This window comes from Mesoplodon densirostris, chromosome 2, assembly GCF_025265405.1.
Source record: "Mesoplodon densirostris isolate mMesDen1 chromosome 2, mMesDen1 primary haplotype, whole genome shotgun sequence".
NCBI lineage: Eukaryota > Metazoa > Chordata > Mammalia > Artiodactyla > Ziphiidae > Mesoplodon > Mesoplodon densirostris.
The window spans coordinates 152,774,619-152,797,308 of record NC_082662.1 but is presented as its reverse complement, the minus strand read 5'-3'; the positions used below and the strand labels follow the sequence as shown (position 1 = coordinate 152,797,308).

The 22,690-nt window shown below is 37.3% G+C and overlaps 1 protein-coding gene across 2 annotated transcripts in view; it reads left to right on the top strand.

Annotated features, from left to right (window-relative positions):
- Window positions 1-22,690, top strand: part of DHX9 (DExH-box helicase 9) — a 51,010-nt gene that overhangs the window by 26,102 nt on the left and 2,218 nt on the right. For both annotated transcript variants that reach the window (XM_060091162.1, XM_060091163.1), the window contains 14 exons: window positions 4,911-5,052; window positions 5,496-5,578; window positions 9,543-9,699; window positions 11,802-11,902; window positions 13,229-13,442; window positions 13,627-13,721; window positions 14,014-14,087; window positions 15,282-15,434; window positions 17,495-17,655; window positions 18,481-18,592; window positions 19,181-19,342; window positions 19,438-19,565; window positions 21,921-22,150; window positions 22,327-22,442. In XM_060091162.1, the coding sequence (XP_059947145.1) occupies window positions 4,911-5,052; window positions 5,496-5,578; window positions 9,543-9,699; window positions 11,802-11,902; window positions 13,229-13,442; window positions 13,627-13,721; window positions 14,014-14,087; window positions 15,282-15,434; window positions 17,495-17,655; window positions 18,481-18,592; window positions 19,181-19,342; window positions 19,438-19,565; window positions 21,921-22,150; window positions 22,327-22,442 (1,928 nt within the window). The remainder of the gene's footprint in view (window positions 1-4,910; window positions 5,053-5,495; window positions 5,579-9,542; window positions 9,700-11,801; window positions 11,903-13,228; window positions 13,443-13,626; window positions 13,722-14,013; window positions 14,088-15,281; window positions 15,435-17,494; window positions 17,656-18,480; window positions 18,593-19,180; window positions 19,343-19,437; window positions 19,566-21,920; window positions 22,151-22,326; window positions 22,443-22,690) is intronic.

Sequence of the window (22,690 nt, the reverse complement as noted above, 5' to 3'; positions counted from 1 at the left end):
TCGTTTCTGTGCAAGGGCTTTCTCTAGTTGCGGCAAGTGGGGGCCACTCTTCATCACGGTGCGCGGGCCTCTCACTGTCGCGGCCTCTCTTGTTGCGGAGCACAGGCTCCAGACGCGCAGGCTCAGTAGTTGTGGCTCATGGGCCCAGTTGCTCTGCGGCATGTGGGATCTTCCCAGACCAGGGCTCGAACCCGTGTCCCCTGCATCGGCAGGTGGACTCTCAACCACTGCACCACCAGGGAAGCCCTAGAATACAGTTCTTAATAATTGTGGTATTATATAGTACTTCTGTTAAGGCAGTCTGAGATAGTGTTAATAATTTTTGTATATCACTGTTGTATCATCTTTCGATTCATTCATTCATTCATTTATGGCTGCGTTGGGTCTTTGTTGCTGCGTGTGGGCTTTCTCTAGTTGCGGCGAGCGGGGGCTACTCTTCATTGCAGTGTGCGGTCTTATTGTGGTGTCTTTTCTTATTGTGGAGCGTGGGCTCTAGGTGCGCGGGCTTCACTAGTTGTGGTGCACGGAGTCAGTCATTGTGGCTTGCGGGCTCTAGAGTACAGGCTCAGTAGTTGTGGCACACAGGCTTAGTTGCTCCGCAGCATGTGGGACCAGAGCTCGAACCCATGTCTCCTGCATTGGCAGGCAGATTCTTAACCACTGCACCACCAGGGAAGCCCTCATTTTTCCTTTTCCTCCACTTGCAGTCATATATAGGAAACCACATGAAGTCATTACCTAAGTTTTTTATGTGCTTGGTTAAATGTGTTATTTCAAGTCATAGAGCACAAGTTGAGAGTTATTGTGAACTAGAATAAAATAGAATGAGTAGCTCAAACCTTAACTTGTAACCTTACCACCAGCTTTAGTGTAAATTCTATACCAAACTCACTGTATCCTTTTTGTGCCTTCAGGCTATTCATACTCAAGCCACTTAAAACTTAGGGTGTGAGTGTGCAACAATTGAAAATAGGAAATAGTTATTTTCTGACCTTAAAGATGTTGAGAGAGGTGAATTAAAATTGCTAGGATGCAAATCAAGTATGTTAAATTAACATCTGTGAATACTTTGGCAATCCTGCACGTACCCCAAGGTACCATCATTTCTGGATACAGCTGTCTGTCATGTAAAATAAACTCAGAACTTAGAAAATAGAGAAAGTGGAGTCTGGTATGTTTTGTGATATCTGATGCCTTAGAAATCTTGTATTTTATTGCAGCCTAGTTCTATTACCATGTATTTAAATACCCAGATGAGAAATAGGGGTGCAAAGTTCTGAAAGCAGTACTCTTTCAGTTATAGATCGCTAAGAAGAGAAATTACAGTTCTGGATAAATATCAAGAGGGGTATAAAGGATGCAGATTTTGAATACTGCAAAAGAACACTTTGAGACAGGTCTTTAGCTGCTTGTGGTATGGAAAGTTTTACCGGTAATATTAGCTGTTTTAATTAATTAAAGTGAACATAGAATTGTGAAGAAGAGGTAATCCCTTAGAACTAACTACTACTATGGCTGGTCTCCAGGCAAGAGTAATAAGATTGTACAGAGCAAATGAGAGCAGATAAATATGCAGTGAAAATGTAAAGAAAAGCTCATATGCTGGAGGATAATTTGAAGTATTCTGTTGGAATGACTTAACATTATCCCTTGCTTTCATCACCACTACTTTTTAACTAGTCTCACTTAAATGGGTTATTCTGTTATTTAATCTAAATACAACATAAAATTATAACAAGAGGCAGAATAATTGGGAAAAGGCTTAGTTGGGAGTAAAGAAAATTTGTATTACATCTAAAGTCACGTATATGAATTTAGGCAAAATACCTTTACCTGTGAACTTGTGTTTTTATCTATGGAAAAAAAATCTCACTTATATTCTGAAGCACAAATAAAATAGTACATGCAGTCATGGTTTTTACTGTTGTTACACAGATGTTAATTATGATTGTTCTGGGGGGTCTCTATAGTCTTGAATCTTTATATTTATTTATAGAATATAGAATATTTCTATATACTATAGAATATTTAAGAGAGGATAAGTTAAACCACATGTGGAAAGGTAGTTCTGCAGGTGTAGAAAGAAGGTGAACCTTGCTTTGTATTTATTCATTGTAGGGCAGTATGTAAAACAGTTATTGAATATCCAAGGGAAAAGAGAGAAATTATTCAGGGGATAAATAGAGCAACCCATTTATAGGTTATCAGGTAGCATGCAGTCTGAGAAGTGTTTAAACATTAATGGTCTTTTACATTAAGCATTGTTCTCCCACACAAAATGCCTATCCTGTGGATATTTATAATGAGCTAGGAATTATACTGAGAATAAGATTTCATTTTTAGTTGCTTTTTTCTGACTCTAAAAGTATTATATACCCATTGGGGAAAAAATTAGAAAATAAAGTAAATTTTAAAAGAAACCAAAGCCCACACAGAATCCCACCATCCAGAAGTAATCATTTTTACTTTTCCCTTTATCCTTTCAGACTTCATGTACATATACTGTATGTACACCATCCTAACCTGTCCCCTTTATGTAACAGCTCACCTGCTATTAAAGCAACGGAATAATTTTCTAATGACTTCATAATTTTCCATTTTATGCATATACGTTTATTTTATTCTTAAATGATGGAGATACTTTAAGATTGTTTCTAATATTTTGGTATTTATGTATGCTGGGATGAATATACTTGTACATACATTTTATACTCTCATTGGATTATTTCACTGGGATAAATTCCTAGACATGGAATTGTTGGGTCAAAGGGTATGCATATTTTAAGTTTTACGCATTTTGCCATACTCCCCTCAGGAGGAATCATACTGATTTCCAATTGGATCAGCTATGAATAAAAGAAGCACTTCTCTTTTTAATATGTATTTTAAGTGTTTATTTTGAAGTCAGGGCTATTGAAATTGGAAGGCGATAAGTTAGAGAAGCATACAAAACATGGAAAGGAGATTATAGGGTCATTTGTTTCTTTGCTGTTTGAATAGTCATCTTGATATTGATGTTTTCAGCTTTTACTCAAGGAAATTTGGCCAGTAGGGCTTCTGAAGATGGTGGTTTTAGCACTTCTTGTGTTAATTTGTAACAGCCTATGTCGTGGATGGCTTGGGAGGTGAGGGCTGTACCCATATTCACTTTAAAAGGCTGGAAACTACAAAGGTGATTGACCTGAAAGTAGCCTCAAGCTGGTAAAAGCAATCCTTGAGTATCCAGTAGCACAGAAATACACCTCAGAAGAGTCAAATATCCTAATTGAGTTGAAGTTTTTCTAGAAGCCAGCTATTTAGTAGAAATGTTGAAAACTGTAGGAAAGACAAAAGGAGAGAAAAGCCATAATAGTGTTGAGCATTTACCTGTTCTTTGTAGAATGCAAAGAACTTCTTGAAAATGCCCAAAAAACTTCGTATTTTATACCTTTAGTGGAATATCATCTTCACATTCCCTGACATAAGTATATAGCAGAATGCTTCTCTTTATGGACAAATGCATAACTCAGTCCTTCATGTAATACTTTTATTCAGTTAGTGAGGTGCAGAGAACTGGTCAGCAATGGTCATTAAAAGCTAGCATTGTTCAGCGAAACAAGGCACATAAACCAGAAAGAATATAAGCTCAGGAAAATGTACAGTATGTTCAAGATGGCATCTTTTAATCCCTTACCTTGCTGGACAGGATAAATACGAACTAGGTGATTGTACACTTCACCTGTATGTGTTACTAGCCACATACCATACCGTAAGGGACTCTTGTGTTGGGATATAGAAATTAATATATCGTGTTTTATATTAATTCAAAGGATGTTGATAGCTCTAGTAAAGCTACTGGTTTTTTGGTTTGGGAGTTTTTTTTGGTTTGGTTGGTTTTTGTTTTAAATTAAGATTGTATTAGCCTCTGATTTCCTAAATGGTCATGTCATATAACCTGGGGTATAATCACATAGGCACTTAACTAAATGTGGAACTCGGAAAAAACTTTCTCAGTCTAGGAACTAAAATACAATCTATCATCAGGAACTTTTTGACAAAGTCAAATACAAGGCAACCTGGAAGCATATAGTCTAAATCTGCATGTACCTCCATAGCTATACATTCAGGATATCATAATAGCCATGGTATCCACCAAGTAAATGCTGTTTTGTGTACTTAGAAGACAGGGGACACTTTGGAAGTTTTCATAAAAGTTAATGTCCAACACTTAAAATTTTAACCCATAATTGTCCTTAGGGTTCAGCATATTTATTGCTAACAGCGTGTATATTGGTGGAGAAGGTAATGTACACTCAGTTTTCCCAGCTACATAAGCTCATCAAAACCAGGAGTGATTTCATTGAGGTGTTTTTTTGTTTTTTGTTTTTTTATCTCTAGCACCTTTTGTGGCACCTGATATCAATACAGATAAACTATGACTGCTTACTTTATGAGTTAATAAGTGAATGAATCGTAGATATGGCAAAGGAGGTTGTTCGCCTTCCTAATAACCCATACATCTCATTTAAATAGTTCTTTATAAACATGTGCCTGCACTGTGGTAGGAAGTTATAAGAACAAGCTCTCCATGTGTGATCTGTCTGCTTCCCTACTGGAAAATCACTTGATGCCATTTAAGAGTTAGGGCCAATGGTGAAGAAATTTTATTTTCTATAAAAACCTTGGAATCACTTTATATACAAAATGAAAAACAGCATTTTTAACTGTCTACTATAGAATTAAGTGGTAATTTTTTTTGTTTTTTTAATAAACTTTGGAGCTTCCTAAATGTTCTCACTACTGTTATTGTTTCTGTTGATTACTGAGCTGGCAGTGGGTCAGATTTACTACATTGATTTAATAACCCTAATAAACGAGTGTAACTAATTTTTGTATCTTTTAAATCACTTTTTTTTTTTGTCTTGTCTCAGCCCAGGAGAATCAGTGCAGTTTCTGTGGCAGAGCGAGTTGCATATGAGAGAGGAGAAGAGCCTGGAAAAAGTTGTGGCTATAGTGTTCGATTTGAGTCTATACTTCCCCGCCCTCATGCCAGTATAATGTTTTGTACTGTGGGTCAGTAATCTGTTTTATTTTGGCCTTTCACTTGGGGTTTACATTGTGTTTGTGAAGAAAACTTGATAATAGCACAGAATGACTGGAAATAATAAATCAAGAACCCAGTTTCAGAATTCTTATTTAAATAGAACTTTTGGCAGTTTTTTTCCTCATGGAGGGTGTTATGTACCTGCTGGCTATTGTAGTGCAAAGCAAATGAAATCAGCTTAGGTTGCTGGAACTGTTAAATATGTTTTCATTAGACAAATGTCTTACAGACTACATGATCACTTCTTTAATAATTTAAATATACCAATGATTATATCTTTCCTAAAACGCTGGGGTTATAGTAGTTGAAGCATAGTTGATTGTCTAGAAATTGGTTTCTTTGCACTTTGCCTTACCTCCCTACTTTAACATAGAAACTCATCTCCAGTGTTTACTCTGATTTTCTTTTCAAGGTGTACTCCTAAGGAAATTAGAAGCAGGCATTCGAGGAATCAGTCATGTAATTGTAGATGAAATACATGAAAGAGACATAAATGTAAGTAACTTGAGAGTGATGGTAAGGTACCAGTGCTAAAATTCTGAATAAAGAGAAATGAAGTAGAATGTCTTTCTTTTATTTCCATTTTCCCATAGCTTACAACTTCTATCAAAGTTATGAACTTCAGTCACTAAGATATTGGACACCCTTTTTAGCAAAGCCATTAAACCCTTTTTTTTCCTTTGTTAAAGCACAGAGTTCTAAAAGTAAAGACCTCTTATTGTAAAGTAAGTATTATTGCAGTGATCATTAAGTTAGCATAATTCAGCAACTGAACTAATGATTTATCACTGAATAGCTGATGGAATTTTAATAGTTTTTCTTTGAATTGAAAATTTATCTGTGATAAACTTTACATTGTTTTTCCCCCGCCGCCTGGCTTACGGGATCTTAGTTCCCTGACCAGGGATCAAACCCGGGCCCATGGCAGTGAAAGCGCCGAGTCCTAACCACTGGACAGCCAGAGAATTTCCACAGTTTTAAATTTAATATGGTTAATGGTGTGTTTTCGGATGTTTGCAGCTTTAGTCTTTTCCAACATTAATGATAATCATGCCAGAATTAAGAAAAAACTAGAATTTTTTTCACACCCTATCCTCTTTTGGTCCTTGGCAAAATTTGTATAGAATTAACTTATTATACAATTGTATAATTCAAAGATTGATACCATAAATCAGTGACTTGTTTTTATGGCACTGTTTTACATATCCACACAAAGGTATTAGTGGGTGGACAGTATGTCATTCAAACTGTTTCCAAGCTACTGTTACTTAAAATATTCATTGGAGCTCCTCCTCTTTAGAAAATAATTCCATAGCCGTTGTTGTTCATCATACTTGGTTTTAGCAAAATTTTGATCTTTATGGTTGAGCTAAAGCAAGTAAGAAAGTTTGCATGGTCTTTCAGATGACCTTTTTAAATCAAATCTATTCCGCAGGATAAAATTTTTGCTGCTTTTGTCATTCAGAATCTTTTGAAAACTAATGTCCCCCCCCAATTAACTTAATCAAAATAAATGTTTCAGTATTTTCTTTACTAGCATGGTAACATACCAATGTTCTTAGAGTTTAAATTATTCCAGGTCACACTAGAAACATCATGGATCATCATTACTATTTTCCCCCAAAATAAGTGGCTTTGGTTAACTTTTCTTGAAAGATTGTCAGGTCTATATTAATGTATTATTCACAGTAAAAATGGAAAAACACCTTTGCAGAAACATATGTTCTCTTTCAGATGAACCTTATCTAAACGTCACTTTAAGGGGAAAACCCAAGAGAACTTAAAAGACCAATTATTAGAAAGAATAGGGGACTTCCCTGGCGGTCCAGTGGTTGGGACTCTGCACTTCCACTGCAGGGGGCACGGGTTCAATCCCTGGTCGGGGAATAAGGATCCCATATGCCACACGGCCAAAAAAAAAGAGAAACATTTAGCAGTATGGCTGGGAAAAAAAGTTAATATACAAAAGTCTGTTGCATTGTGTACATTACAAACAGCTAGGAAACAACTAAAGATACCATTGCACTAGTCAGAATGTCAAACACCTAAGACTAAGTCCAACAAAAAGACATGTAGAACCTATACAGGAAAAACAAAACTTCATTACAAAACACTAGAAAAGACCAGATTATGTTCACGGCTAATATAATATAGATGTCAGTTTGCGTGAAGTTGATCCACATCTGAATGCAATTCTAATCCATTCCCAGTAGGTTTTGTTAATAGGCTGATTATAAATACCTATAGGGAAGATTTATGGCCCAAAATAACAAGGACTCCTGTAGAAGAGCAGAATGAAGGGTCTTGCTTTACAGATCTCAGGACTTAATTTGAACCTATAATAATTAGACAGTATAGTAGATGAGATGACAGTTTGACCAACAATAATACAGAGCGTAGAAACAGATAGTGTGTTGCATGCAGCTTCGGTATAATAGAGTAAGTGGTAGATGGCATGTCAGATCAGTGGAAAGGGAATGGACTGTTCAGTAAATGGAGCTGGAAACAGTAGGTCATCCATAAGGAAATACTTGAACTTGGATCCTTACCTTATAACCAGATGCAGAAATCAGCTCCAGATAGATAAGGACTTAAATGCCAAAGCAGTTTTAAAACTCTTGAGTAGAATATATAAGTAGACATCTAGACAGCACTATCCAGTAGAAATATAATGTGGCCTACACATGCAGTTTTTAATTTTCTAGCATCATATTTTAAAAGGTGAAAAGAAACAGGTAAAATTAACTCAGTATATCTAAAATATTTTCATCATGTAGTCAATATAAAAAATATATTGACTTTTTTTTGCGGGTTTTTTTCATATTAAGTCTTCAAAATCTGTCTGTGTATTTTACACTTAGAACACATCTCAGTTTAGACCACGCACATTTTATATGCTCAATAGCCACAACTTTTTTGGGCAACATAGTTCTAGACCTTCTGGAAGAATTTCTTAGAACATGAAATGCATTAACCATGAAACAAAAGACTGAGGTATTCATCTGTATTAAGATTAAGATCGTGTATTCATTCAAAAGATACTTTAAGGAAAACCACAAGCTAGAAGATTCCAATATAGCCAACAAAGGATTAATATAGAAAATATAAACACCTACAAATCAGTAAGCAAAGTACAGATGACTTGGTAGAAAAACAAGGAAATAGGCATTTTACAAAAGAGGAATGATATTTGGCTAGTACATATGATGGGGTGTTCAGTCTCATTGGTGAATAGGAAAGTGCACACCAAGACCATAATAAGGTACATCTACTTTATATCCATTTGATTAATAAAATTTTAAGTGATGATGCCAAGTATTAGAGAATATAAATATCAGCAGGATCTCTTATCCATTGCTCATAGTGGTTTATGAACTGGTGGAATACCTTAGGAAAATAGTTGAGCATTATCTGCAAAAGTTCAACATTTATACATCCTATGAGCGCAGTTCCATACCTACACTTACCCACAGGAACTTGCGTATGTACCATAGGAGACATGAACTAGGATGTTCAGAGTAGCAAATGTTTGTAAGAGTAAAATCCCAGAAACAACCCAGATACCTGCAGTAGTTACTACCAGAAATCTACTGGTGAATTAATGGGTACATACACACATCGGGATATTTAAATAGTCATCAGAAAGAATAACTCCAGTGATTCACACGTGGGTGAGTCTTAAGAGTGCTATAGGATGTGAAACAGGAAATCCCCAAAGATTACATAAAATATACCTTCTCATAAAGTTAAGAACAGGTAAACCTTAAAATATATGTATGCATGCATATATATATATATATATATATATATATATGTATGTATGTCTAGTTAGATATGCATATAGAACAGAGGAAAGGTATATGAAAAGGACTAATAAAAGATTCAGGATGGTGGATTTCTCTATCTGGGGAGGCAGAGTGATGGACTTGAAGACCCCATAGCTGGAGAAAAGTTTTATCAGAATTCTAGCTTTCATGTTATTGTTTGGTGGGTTGATGGAAACTTTACATTATTAAATAATAAATGTCTCGACCATTATTTTGTTTGAATGGACTAAATATAGCCTTTTCAGCATTTGTAAGATTCACTTTACAGGTGATTGGAAAACTGATACTTGGCTCATCATGGCTTTCCCCTTTTCTCTAGTAGTTTGTGCAACTGAAAATATAAATTTCACTGAAAATTTCCTCTCGTTAATGTTTTTTTTTCTCTTCCCTTCCCTTCCCCTACCGTAGTAGCGCTCATTTCTAATTCCCACAACGAGTAGGTTACAACTTTTCTTAAAAATACTGTTACCGTATCCCACTGTAATCCTTCATCTTACTTCTACAAGCCGCCCAAGAAACTGAATTTCACTGATACCTTGTGGCTTATTAACACAAGAAATCTTTTAGCTGTACCTTGTGAGCGAGGACTTTTCAATGCATTTATTTTTCCATTTGTGTTTGTGTTTTAATAGACTGACTTCCTTTTGGTAGTGTTGCGTGATGTCGTTCAGGCATATCCTGAAGTTCGCATTGTTCTCATGTCTGCTACTATTGATACGAGCATGTTCTGTGAATATTTCTTCAGTTGCCCAATTATTGAAGTTTATGGGAGGACTTACCCAGTTCAAGGTAAATATCGTGGGGGTGGGATGGGAGGGTGAACATTTTTTGTAGTGTGTGGATTTTCTTAATGCTAGAGATTGGAGTAATAGTTTAAAGGATATTTAAAATAAAATCCGAATGAGGGTATCAAAAATGCATCATAACGTTCTTGGGGTTTTAGTCAAGCAGTAGTGAGTTTCATTTACAACTTGAGGAGTTTGCATATCCAGTAAATTTCCTGTCCTTACAGCTAAAGTTAACTTGTAAGATTTTATAGCCAAGTGTAAATTAATATGCCTATAGATGTTCATGGGAAATAACTGTTAAAAGTTTAAGCAGCCAGGGTCAGATTAACTAGAGGATCAATCTTTCCTAGAACCAGAGCAGGCAGATTTTGAAATGAGATTAAGATGAGTGTTTCAAGGTCAAATATTTCTGATCGTTAAGAGTTTATTTAGAAGATTTTGTCATCACCATTTTCTAGAATAGTCATTTAGTAGCTTGGTTTTAAAAATTAATTACAGCACAGTCTAATTGAAGGCATGAAAATAAGCTAAAAAATTTTCAGTGTACATATGAAATGGTGAATGGCTATGTCAGGATGCTAACTTGAAATTCAGAAGGTGAGGGTAGCTCTGAGATAAAAGTCAGTGCACTCATATCTCATGAGGGTACAGGTTAATAATCCTGCAACTGCTTTGCATGCATACTGGCATTGAAAAAATAATTAAATGGATGACAGATGGTGGGAACCAGGTTTACTGCTGGAGTGGGAGGTTACAGGTAAGTATGAGGGAAGGCTTGAATGAACCCTGTGGTACTGGATTACAGTTGGAGACATTAGTAAGAACTCGTGTTTAGATAGAAATGGAAAGATACAAAACTAAATATACATGTGTATGGATCCATGGATTAGCATACATAGATATATTTCCTAGCTCTGTCTGCTGAGCTGGCCTAGAAGTAATGACATCCCAGTAGCAAGGATCATGCCCAACACCCAGATCATGTTTCCAATACCATTCTCCAGTTAAGGGAACCAGATGCCCTTGAAGAAATGACTGATTCTGAAGCTGAGGCAGGGAATATACAAGATGAGCCTGAAACATCTTATAGTGACAGAAAGTAAGGAAGTGCTTTAAAAAAACAGTGAAGGGGATAAAGGGACGTAGGAGTCAACATGAAAACTCTCAGTGGCCAAAAATGGAATAGTTGGAACAAAAAAGTAGAAAACGTAGTATTGGATTATAATCTGAAGCATAAAATAGGTACCCATAAATTTATATGGTGGTTGAATAAATAAGTGGGTAATAAAGCTGTGATATGGAAGAACTAGAAAAAAATTATGTAGATACTCTCTCTTACCTCAGAAAAGTGATGCTTAACTCCTTTAGTGTGTGCTGTGCTTAATGACTTGCTTCCAAAGAGTAGAGTATGGAAAGGGGGAAATGAGTCACTTAACGATGGAGTTAACTTGGCAAACACTACCTCAGGTTGATCAAGTTTAATATCATCAGTGATGAGTCATGTTGATAGTATGTACCTTTGATATAATGAGATGAGAATGGTACTTTGGGGCTCTAAGGGTATAGAGGGGAAGTGTTTAGATTATGAGATACTTCTGAAACACTTCTGAACACTTCAAAGAACGTCAGGAGCATAATTGATCAGTAGATGTTCCAACCTTCACATTGAAGTCCTTTTTTAAGAATAATAACTAAAAGGAACCTATTTTTATCTGTATATCCTGATAGAGGAAGGATGGACTATGGTATATTATTGTACTGATAGTAATTTCCATATATAACACCCACACTGTGGGAGTGTACAACATAGAGCACAATATGCATTCCATGAATGTTTGATTGAATATTGTATATAGCGGATATCCTGACTGGCTTTGTGGGAACATGTATAAGAGATACCTCACCCTCCTCCAAGGTCCAAGAGATAGAAACACTGAGTTTGATTGGAAAAAGAGGTTATTGACACTGAAGTTTCTTGGCAGGTGTGAAGAATCAGATTGAAGGGTATGAAGGTAGTTTTGAATTATGAATTAGAAAATGAGTTTTAAAGACTGCTCCATTCTGCAAGTTGATAGTACTTACCTGACTGGATTGTCCTGGCAGAATATTTTTTGGAAGACTGTATTCAGATGACCCACTTCATTCCTCCACCAAAGGACAAGAAGAAGAAGGATAAGGATGATGATAGTGGTGAAGATGATGATGTAAGTGAATTTCATGAAGAATTTTCATTGTGGGCAAAATGGTTATTGCAGGGAATGATTTTAGTAAAAACGTGCAATGAGTTAGCATTACAAAAAAAAACTAAAAATTGACTGTAATGTCTGTCTTTGAATTAATTGATACATTTCACTCCAAAGAATTCCATGTTCAGTGAAAAGCGCTTTTCATACCATGAGTTAAATCATCTCTCGCATAAAGGTTAAAAAAAAAGAGGAAGGAGTAAGATATTTAATAACTCCCATTTTGTAAGGCTTTGCTGCTCAGAGTGTTTTCCATGAGCCACAGCACCTGGGAAACTGGTAGAGAGGTGGAATCTTGTGCCCCACCCCAGATCTCCTAAATCAGAATCCACACTTTAACAAGACCTCCGGGTGACCCATATGTACAATAAAGTTTAAGCAACAGCAGCTACAGTCCTAAGTTACAGAGACTGTATGGTAATGACATTAGCAGATGGAGAGAGTATTAAAGTGGGGGATGATGAGGGATTTCCTAAGAAACAGGAAAGAAAAGTGACACTTATTTCGTAGTGCTTCAGAGTTGGACCAATGATATTTAAAAATGCATCTTGAATCTGGAAACATGAACAGAATGAATGCTACAAGGCAGCCAGCAATGCAGAATATGATAAACATAACCTAGGATTGGGTATTTTTAATCAGATTTGAGGATATAAATGAATTATATTATGAATTATATCCTCAAATCCGATGAATTAGAAAGTTTCTTGGGGGGAAAAATCAATTGTTAACAACTTCATTTCTCATTACTGAAGGTTTGGTTTATCATTGGTTCTCAGGCAGGCTTTTTGGAAAATATAGACCACCCTATTTCAGATGTAGATGAGGTGATCAAATACCCTGTCTGCCGGTATGAGTGAGCCTGGGAATTACACAGGAAGATATTGTGTATATATAATTATATGATAATTGATACAAAGAGAGGATCATAGGAGCAGTTTATTAATCAGTAAGGAAAATATTTTTGAAAAACCAAGAGTTTATAGTCATAAGAGAGAAATAAGCTTGGTAGAAGGAGCCATTAGAAATTTTAGAGTCAAATTTAAGCGTTTGTGCTTGAATTTTAATCATGTCCTATGGGAAGTATTGGTCAGTAGAAAAATTCAGTATGTCACCATGCAGTGGTTTTTGAAAATTAAATTTCTTCTATATGCCAGATATGACTAATCAGCTAGAATCAATAAGGATATTAGGTGTCATGTGAACATTAAGAACAAATGTAGGAGACTTAACTCATGAGCTGTACTAATGGAGACAGTCCAAAATATGTCTCCCTGTTTTTTGCAGGCAAATTGCAACCTGATCTGTGGTGATGAATATGGTCCAGAAACAAAGATGAGCATGGCTCAACTGAATGAGAAAGAAACTCCTTTTGAACTCATCGAGGCTCTACTTAAGTACATCGAGACCCTCAATGTTCCTGGAGCTGTGTTGGTTTTTCTGCCTGGCTGGAATTTGATTTATACTATGCAGAAGCATTTGGAAATGAATCCACATTTTGGTATGAGTCTTCTTTGAATTCTCAACTATTTGAGTGAAAAATGAATGATTTTGCTTGCACCCTAGCCAATATGTGAAAACAAAATTTAGTGTCGTATCAATTTTTGATTAAAAACATGCATAATGTAGAAAAGTTTTAAACTCGGCTCCTATTTTTAGACCTTAACTTTTCCATATTTTTATAGGAAGCCATAGGTATCAGATTCTACCTCTGCATTCTCAGATTCCTCGAGAGGAACAGCGCAAAGTATTTGATCCAGTACCAGATGGAGTAACCAAGGTAAGTAGTAGACATTACAGTTACGGGGTTGGAAGCAACGTAGATATTAGACAACTATTACAGACCTTCAAAGAGCTATCCAAAAAAATTGTAATCCGTCTGAATTGAGGAAGAAAAAAGGGGTTCTTTCTTCATGAGCTTAGTAGGTTTTTCAGTTATCCAGTCAATGAGTGATTTATTTGAAGATTTCTGTAATTCTGTTGTCATTTGTTACATAAGCAGACCATTCCTTTTAAGTACATAATAGAATATTTTCTGAAGTGTAATTTTTCTTAATACCATTTCTTCACAGGTTATTTTGTCCACAAATATTGCTGAGACAAGCATTACCATAAATGATGTTGTTTATGTCATTGACTCCTGCAAGTAAGTTCCCAAGGAACCCATTGCCTTTAGAATACTCCATGTAATGTCTAGAATCAGTTAACAGAATCAAAAACACCTTATTTTTAAACTCTTGTGTTCTCTTACTGTCAGAATTACTGTGCTGCATCTGTATATACTGAGTTATAGTGTAATTAATGATTCTTGGTGTTGATCGTCATATCAGTTACGGTAGAAAGTGACGAAGCTTAACACTAACTTCTGACTGCTTCCCACTTATTCTTGTCTGCTGGTGTTTTGCTCATTTCCCATTGGGTGTTTCCACTGACCACTGCCATACAATGGCATGCTCTTTGGTGTATAAAGATGTCCAATATTTACCTCATGACCAGTGTCCTATTTGTAGGACACTACTTAAGAATTAAGACTTCATATTTGGTATGAGATACCCTGGGAAATACACAGGGAGACATTGTGTATAGGTAAAGTAATTACATGCTAATTGATACACAGAGAGGACAGAAACGTCGAAACTTTGTTCTGTCTAACCAGTTTGTGCCTCATGTCTTCTCTGTGAAGTCCCTAAGCCTTTCCTGGCAATTGAAGATTTGCCAATGCCCACTTTAGAGAGTGGCGAATAGCATGCCCCTCCTTTGTGCCAATCCCAGTCATTTAGTGCCAGCTGCCTATGTGTAACATTGACAAATTCTGAGGTTGCTTAGGGGTTCAAGAGGACCATGCCAACACCACTTGGTGAGGTCATCAGAAGTGCCACATGTTCCAGTTTAGCACATAGCCTTTAGATCATAGATTGCCTAAAAGTTAAACTGAACTTCGGAATAGAGTTGGCTTTGAATAATTATCACTCACTTACCTGCACGTGCCAGGTCCTGTTTAAGTGCTATATGTTCATTAATTCACATAATGTTTATAAATAAAAAACACTGCAAGGTAGGTGATAGTATTATACTCGTTTTCAGATGAGGAAAATGAGGCACAGAAAGATTAGTAACTTGGCCAAGATCATCCAGCTGGTAAGTGGCACATGTATATTATATTGCCTCCTAGCAGGTTGGCAGCCTAAAAGAGTGCAGAGTCAAATTCTTATCGGTGCTGTTCACAGACAGACATTGCAAGTAGGCATGACTGGAAAGCGTCTGCCACTTAGTGGAAATGTAATAGTTACGTATTGATAGTACACGTGAGTTTTAGAATTAACTGCTCTTTCCTATTTAGGCAAAAAGTGAAGCTGTTCACTGCTCACAACAATATGACCAATTATGCTACAGTTTGGGCATCCAAAACAAACCTCGAGCAGCGGAAAGGACGAGCTGGCCGTGTACGGCCTGGATTCTGCTTTCACCTCTGTAGCCGAGCTCGTTTTGAGAGGTAAGACCAATTCTTGAGTAAAGAATGAAGTTGGTTTTTGGGGGATTTTTTTTTTTTTTAGCCTTTTACACACACACCCCTCCCCACACCTCTCTGCCCTGACATAAACTTAATTCAGAACATAAGTGCTTCCAGTTAATTGGAGGAAACTTAGCTTAGGTAGTGAGATTGTGGTAAGGATGAAATCAGAAATTATCAATGGTGGCATGTTTGATACCGATTTACTATTTACTAATAACCTTTTAAAAGCATAACATATGTTTTCCACACCACACATCTTTATCACTTTGGGATTACTGATATTTATGGAATGGTTAACTTTTCTGAAAAATAACTTTAAAATAACAATACTTTTGTATTTATAGACACCCTCCCCTACCCCCCCCATTAGCACATCACCTCTGTCATATGATCCTCCTTATGTGCCTGAGAAACAGAGGGCATTATTTAGGTAAGGAAGCCAAAGCTTAAGAAGCTTAGCTGACTTCTCCAGGACTGAAATCCAAGTCTGTTAATACCTTGTCCGTTTCTGTTTATACCACAGATCCTTTTGGAGAATGTTTGTGGATGAGACCAATTGGTTTAAAAAATACTTCCTCTGGGGTGCGAGCTCACCATCTTCTCAGTTTGCTAGCTTTCCAAATAAAGTCATTATTCCTTGCCTCCCACCTCACCCCCCAATTTAAAAAATAAAAAATACTTCTCTCTCTGAATTATAGGCTTAAGTTATGTATTTAGTTGTATGTTTCCGGAAATCAGTGTGGTGTACATTAGCTTTAACCAGTTGATAATAAAGGTAGAGTTAGGAGGTGTGTTTGTGTGTGTACCACAATGAAGAATTGTGGGACAGACTAATTTAGGTGACCAGATATATATAGCACACTGAAGAAAGGTCAAAGCTTTGATTTGCTTTTATACTGGTAACATATGGCTCCCTAGTAATTACAAATGTTGGTTTATTTGAGCATCAGAAGTTAATGCAGGAGACTGGCTGCAACATTTGGAAGACACTTAGTTCTTTTTAAAGGTTGGCTTGTCCCTTGACCTGAATAAACAAGTACTATACTCTAATATTAGAGTAAAACCAGCTCCTAATTAGTTAACAGCATGAATAGATCTATAAGGGATTTTTGTTCTTTTCTCTGTAGGATAAGGAATAGATATGCTATATGCATCTATGTAAACCTGATTAAAGCTGATCTAGGTCTTACCAGCAATGTTGGAATTCACCTCTAAATGGTTCCTATGAATCTTCATTATGAATAGTTTATATAGAATAAGCCTGAATTGGAAACGTAGAGACCTGGATTTTAATACTGTTTGTGCCTAATGTATCACATAATCTTAAACATTTACACTCTTTAGGCCTTTGTTTCCCCATTCTACAAAATGAGATTAAGTTACTTAACCTTTCTACGTCTCTTTCCTCAGTTGAAAAAGGAAGGTAACACAATACTAATCCCGTAGGATTTGTTTGCGGAATTAAGTGAGTCAGTAATGGAAAATACTGAGAACAATACTTGGCATGTAGTAAACTCTCAGTAAATGTTAGCTATTATTATTGTTGTTAATATTTATATTAATAGTTTTTATTACTGAAAATTTAAAGGGTTAGATAATCTGTAAGACCCTTTCCAGTGGCACTAAATTTATACAGACCAGGAAGCGGGGGAAGAGGTAGCAGGGAGATACTAGAATTAGCCTGCATCCCCCACAGGTCTCGCTACCATTTTTAACCTATGTTTGTCAAAAACCAGACCTGAAGAAGCCATGGGTGGGGGTAATAACATTAGAGATTTGGGATAATTTTTCATCCTCCTTCACTCAGTTGAAAATGCCTTCAAGCTATAGGGGTAAAGTCACTACTTTAAGCCACTACTCAACCACTTAAGAGGGTCTTGTCCAGAGAGTCTTTGTAGTAAATACAAAACGTTCTTGTAATTGTAAAAGGATGAGGGAAGGGCAGCTCTATGTATTCCTGATTCTCTCTCTGTGAAGTTTTTGTTAAATAAACTGTGTACACAAGAGGAGATGGTTATTTTATGCTTATTTTCTCTTAGACTCGAAACCCACATGACCCCGGAGATGTTCCGAACACCATTGCATGAAATTGCTTTGAGCATAAAACTTCTGCGTCTGGGAGGAATTGGCCAATTCCTGGCCAAGGCAATTGAACCTCCGCCTTTGGACGCTGTGATTGAAGCAGAGCACACACTTAGAGGTACCTGCAAATACAGACCTGCCGAACACATGCTAATTATACCATCTGTCCTGTCCTGGCAAGTAACACTTAACCAATGAGTCCAGAAGAGGATATAGCCCACAGGGCTGTGATAACAAAGCTTCCAGTGTCGCTTAATGTACTTAGTGCGGTTAGTATATAAAACGAGCAACATAAGGTAAGAAAGGGATGATGTGAGTCTTATTTGGGGGGAAAAATGGAGAAAAGGCACACGTTATCTCTTAACCAGTGGTTAATGATCAGAACGTGAATTATTCATGATACCCACAGTGTTTTATGTACATTTCATAGAACATCTGTTTATATTTTCTTATCACACTTACAGAGGCAGTGTAGTATGGTGGAAAAAAATAAGGGCGTTGGAGTCCAGGGGGATCTGAATTTGAATTTTGAATGTCACACTCACCTGCTATGTGAACTTTAGACTTTTATTCTCCAGATTTCATTTCTTTCTAGAAATTATCAACAGATGCTATCAGACTTGTTAGAGCATGTAGCTGTTTATGCTGCTATTACAGTTATTACTGTATTTACAGACTTCTCATGGACTGTACTCAACTTTACAGGCTGCAGGGCCTAATTCTAGTACCTTCTTCATGTTAGGTGCCCTAGAATTTGGTTTTGTTCTGTTTTTGAGTGAAGAGAATTGTTGGCTATGAGCATGGTGTTGGCAGTTGGCTTGACAGTTGAGGAAAACTTAAGTGCAGTATCTGAACCCTAATCTATAAACAAATGTTTCATCTTTGCCTAGGTTAAAGGGGTGTTCATTACTGTTTCTGCTCACAAAGAAATATCTCCCCACAGAGCTTGATGCATTAGATACCAATGATGAGTTGACTCCTCTGGGACGAATCCTGGCTAAACTCCCCATTGAGCCTCGTTTTGGCAAAATGATGATAATGGGGTGTATTTTCTAGTAAGTGCTTTGTTTTATTGCTGATAGTTAAATGGTGAAACAGTTGTAGAATTTTATCCCCCTCCCAATAAAAACAGGATGGGCTCGAATAGAAGAAAAAACTAAATGTTCTTCAGTAGAGAAGTGGCATACTTTAGATACGGAGAAAAGTGTGAAACGAGAAGAACAAACAGTTCCAATGGATGGACACCTGGGCCCAACTTCTGGGGGGAAAGAGCACAGACTTCTCAAAAGAGAAGTGCAGTTATTAAGTAGGTTAAGTAGTTTTCCTTGAAAGAGAAAGATTAGGAAAACAGGTATATGTTATTAGAAGGTTTTGAAGATTAAGAGATTTTGTAAGATGAGGGAGAATGTTAAAGGAAAAATATAATACTTGGTCAGTTTATGGAAAATATGCTTCCATTATATCAGAACTCATTATTTTTTTCCCTTTTTACCTCTGGAGAGCAGCTGTAAAATTCTTTTTGTTCAGCCAGTTTCAGTGCTAAGCAATATCATAGCCAATAAAAACTGACCCACAGTTGACAATACTGCCCAAGTTGCTGGAACAAGAATGTGATCTAGACTGAATTTTCCTGTCTGTTTCAGTGTGGGAGATGCTGTTTGTACCATCTCTGCTGCCACCTGCTTTCCGGAGCCTTTCATCAGTGAAGGAAAGCGACTGGGTTATATCCATCGAAATTTTGCTGGAAACAGATTTTCTGATCATGTGGCCCTTTTATCAGTATTCCAAGCTTGGGATGATGCTAGGTATGGGCTTGAAAGAGGAGAGTTATAAGATTTGGGTGAACTGTATCTAGTTCTTTAGGCTTTGGGAATGACTCTTAACAACCTATTTGTTTTAGAATGGGTGGAGAAGAAGCAGAGATACGTTTTTGTGAGCACAAAAGACTCAATATGGCTACACTTAGAATGACCTGGGAAGCCAAAGTTCAGCTCAAAGAGATTCTGATTAATTCTGGATTTCCAGAAGGTAAGATTCTCACATTCTTAAGACATATCTGAAGTAATCTTAATGTAATACATGCACATTGACAGTGCAGTATATTTTAGCTTCAAACATTAAACTCTTTGCTTTTTCTATGTTCCTGACTATTTCTTAGTTCTTTGAACTCTGGTGATAATCAGTTTTTCACATTAATTCAGTCTTTTACAGGATGCAAAAGGTTATAATGTTCAAGTTGTAATTTAGTAGAGGTGATTAATAGACCTTTTGAGAATTTTGCTACTTTGGGAGGACTTTTTGTTTTTGTTTTTTACTAATTTTTATTGGAGTATAGTTGATTTACAATGTTGTGTTTGTTTCTGCTGTACAGCAGAGTGAATCAGTTATACACATATTCACTCTTTTAGATGGGAGGATTTTTTTTTTTTTTTTTTTTTGCGGTACACGGGCCTCTCACTGTTGTGGCCTCTCCCGTTGCGGAGCACAGGCTCCGGATGCGCAGGTTCAGTGGCCATGGCTCACGGGCCCAGCCGCTCCGCGGCATGTGGGATCTTCCCGGACCGGGGCACAAACTCGTGTCCCCTGCATCGGCAGGCGGACTCTCAACCATTGCACCACTAGGGAAGCCCTAGATGGGAGGATTTTTAAATCCATCCACTTGTGAAGAACACAGGTCTAGCTTTTAGCACCTTTTGAATGAACAGATTGTTGAAATACCTCAAGTAGTGGTTTGTGAGGTGATTTATTAATTTGCCCATCTGTTCAGTTTTAGATGTGAAGTAAACTCTACTGTGTTAAATTTTAATTGGCTTTAAATAAGGTTTTAGTGGACAATTACAGAGGACTTTGATATGTGGTATAGGAATAGTAATCCAGCTGTTCATTTCTTGTGTGAATTTGAACTATTGTACTTTTCTCCAATTAGATTAAGAGACAGAGTTATTTCCTGAAACATTGAAAATTGGAACACATAACCAGAAACAGCTGTTTAGTTGAGAGACAGAAGGTAGTTGGGCAGTATCTAGATAACTAAAGTAATTCTCTTCTGTTGTAAACTGACTAAATTTTTCATTTTTTAAAAAAAATTTTTTATTTTAGCTGTTTTGCATCTTCGTTGCTGCACGCAGGCTTTCTCTAGTTGTGGCAGGTGGGGGCTACTCTTCCTTGCGGTGCGTGGGCTTCTCATTGCAGTGGCTTCTCTTGTTGCGGAGCACGGGCTCTAGGCACGCGGGCTTCAGTAGTTGTGGCTCGCGGGCTCTAGAGCACAGGCTCAGTAGTTGTGGCGCACGGGCTTAGGTGCTCCGTGGCATGTGCGATCTTCCCAGATCAGGATCGAACCCGTACCCCCTGCATTGGCAGGCGGATTCTTTTTTTTTTTTTTTTTTTTTATTTAATTTATGTATGTATGTATGTATGGCTCTGTTGGGTCTTTGTTTCTGTGCGAGGGCTTTCTCTAGTTGCGGTGAGTGGCGGGGGCCACTCTTCATCGCAGTGCGTGGGCCTCTCACTGTCGCGGCCTCTCTTGTTGCGGAGCACAAGCTCCAGATACGCAGGCCTAGTAGTTGTGGCTCACGGGCCTAGTTGCTCCGCGGCATGTGGGATCTTCCCAGACCAGGGCTCGAACCTGTGTCCCCTGCATTGGCAGGCAGATTCTCAACCACTGCGCCACCAGGGAAGCCTAGGCAGGCGGATTCTTAACCACTGTGCCACCAGGGATTTCCCAATTCGTAGCTTTTTAACCAAAATCAAAGGAAAAGAGAAAAACATTTTTGTGTGATAGACTCTTCACAACAGTCCTGAGATGCATATATTACTACCCCATTTTATAGATGAGGAAACTGACACAGAAGCTTAAGTTACGTGTCCAGACTCAGGAAGTTTATAAGACTAGGATTCAGGTTTTTAGAACAAAGTGTATCCGCTTTCTTACCATCGTACTTTCCATGTGCCTAAAGCATAGTTTGGGTGAAGACATCCACCACCTTCTCGTGGGTTCCTCTTAAGTTGTTATTCCATCTTCTGTAGAAGGAACAGCTTTTTAAAAAGAGCATATGGAACACTGTGGTCATATCAGTCTAGCTCTTATTCTGAGAGTAGATGGTTATTGGGGGATTTTTAAAAAATACTTACTCCAAGCTTATATTTTATTGAGTCTATAAGAGAATACAGACATTTTAATTTTCTTATTATGGCTACTCAGCAGAATTTCTCCTTGCACTTAATCTGAGTGCAAGAGTTCTGAGAAGAGAGGAAGTTAGGTTATTTGAAAAAGGAGGGTGGAGGATGAGTTAATTCTTCTAATTGTCATCTAATTCTGGTAAATACATGCAATGTGAGGATTAGCCAGATACCTGATTTTTTTTTTTAATCTCCTTTTAACAGAGTGTTTATTGACACAAGTGTTTACTAACACTGGACCAGACAATAATCTGGATGTTGTTATCTCTCTCCTGGCCTTTGGCGTGTACCCCAATGTGTGCTATCATAAGGAAAAGAGAAAGATTCTCACCACTGAAGGGCGTAATGCGCTTATCCACAAATCATCTGTTAATTGTCCTTTTAGCAGCCAAGACATGAAGTACCCATCTCCCTTCTTTGTTTTTGGTGAAAAGGTAAGAAAAGATTAGTTTAGAAAAGTTTACATTTAAAATCCAAATTATCTTTACTTATTAATGTGCAGTGGGAACATGAGTTTTAATTTTCAAAGCATAGTTCATTATCATTATATGGTAGTTGATTGACAGTTGGAATGTCAACTGTTTCCTCTTGCCTCTTTCTCTGTCTTCAGATTCGAACCCGGGCCATCTCTGCTAAAGGCATGACCTTAGTCACCCCCTTGCAGCTGCTTCTCTTTGCCTCCAAGAAAGTCCAATCTGATGGACAGATTGTGCTTGTAGATGACTGGTATGGATTTTCATATGTGAACTCAACTGAATTCTTAAATTAAAATGTAATGGGATTCAGCTGCTAATCTAACTTAATTTGTGAAACATGGCAAAATTTGATGGCACAAATGAGGTGCTTTCTAACACTGTCTTTTCTTGGTGAGTTGCCTATCTTAGGAGTATGGTTCACAGTTGGTAGTAAAGTCTTAAATTGACTATACCAGCAGAAGCAGATGCATTAGGCATTGGAGCCGCATCCACTGCCAT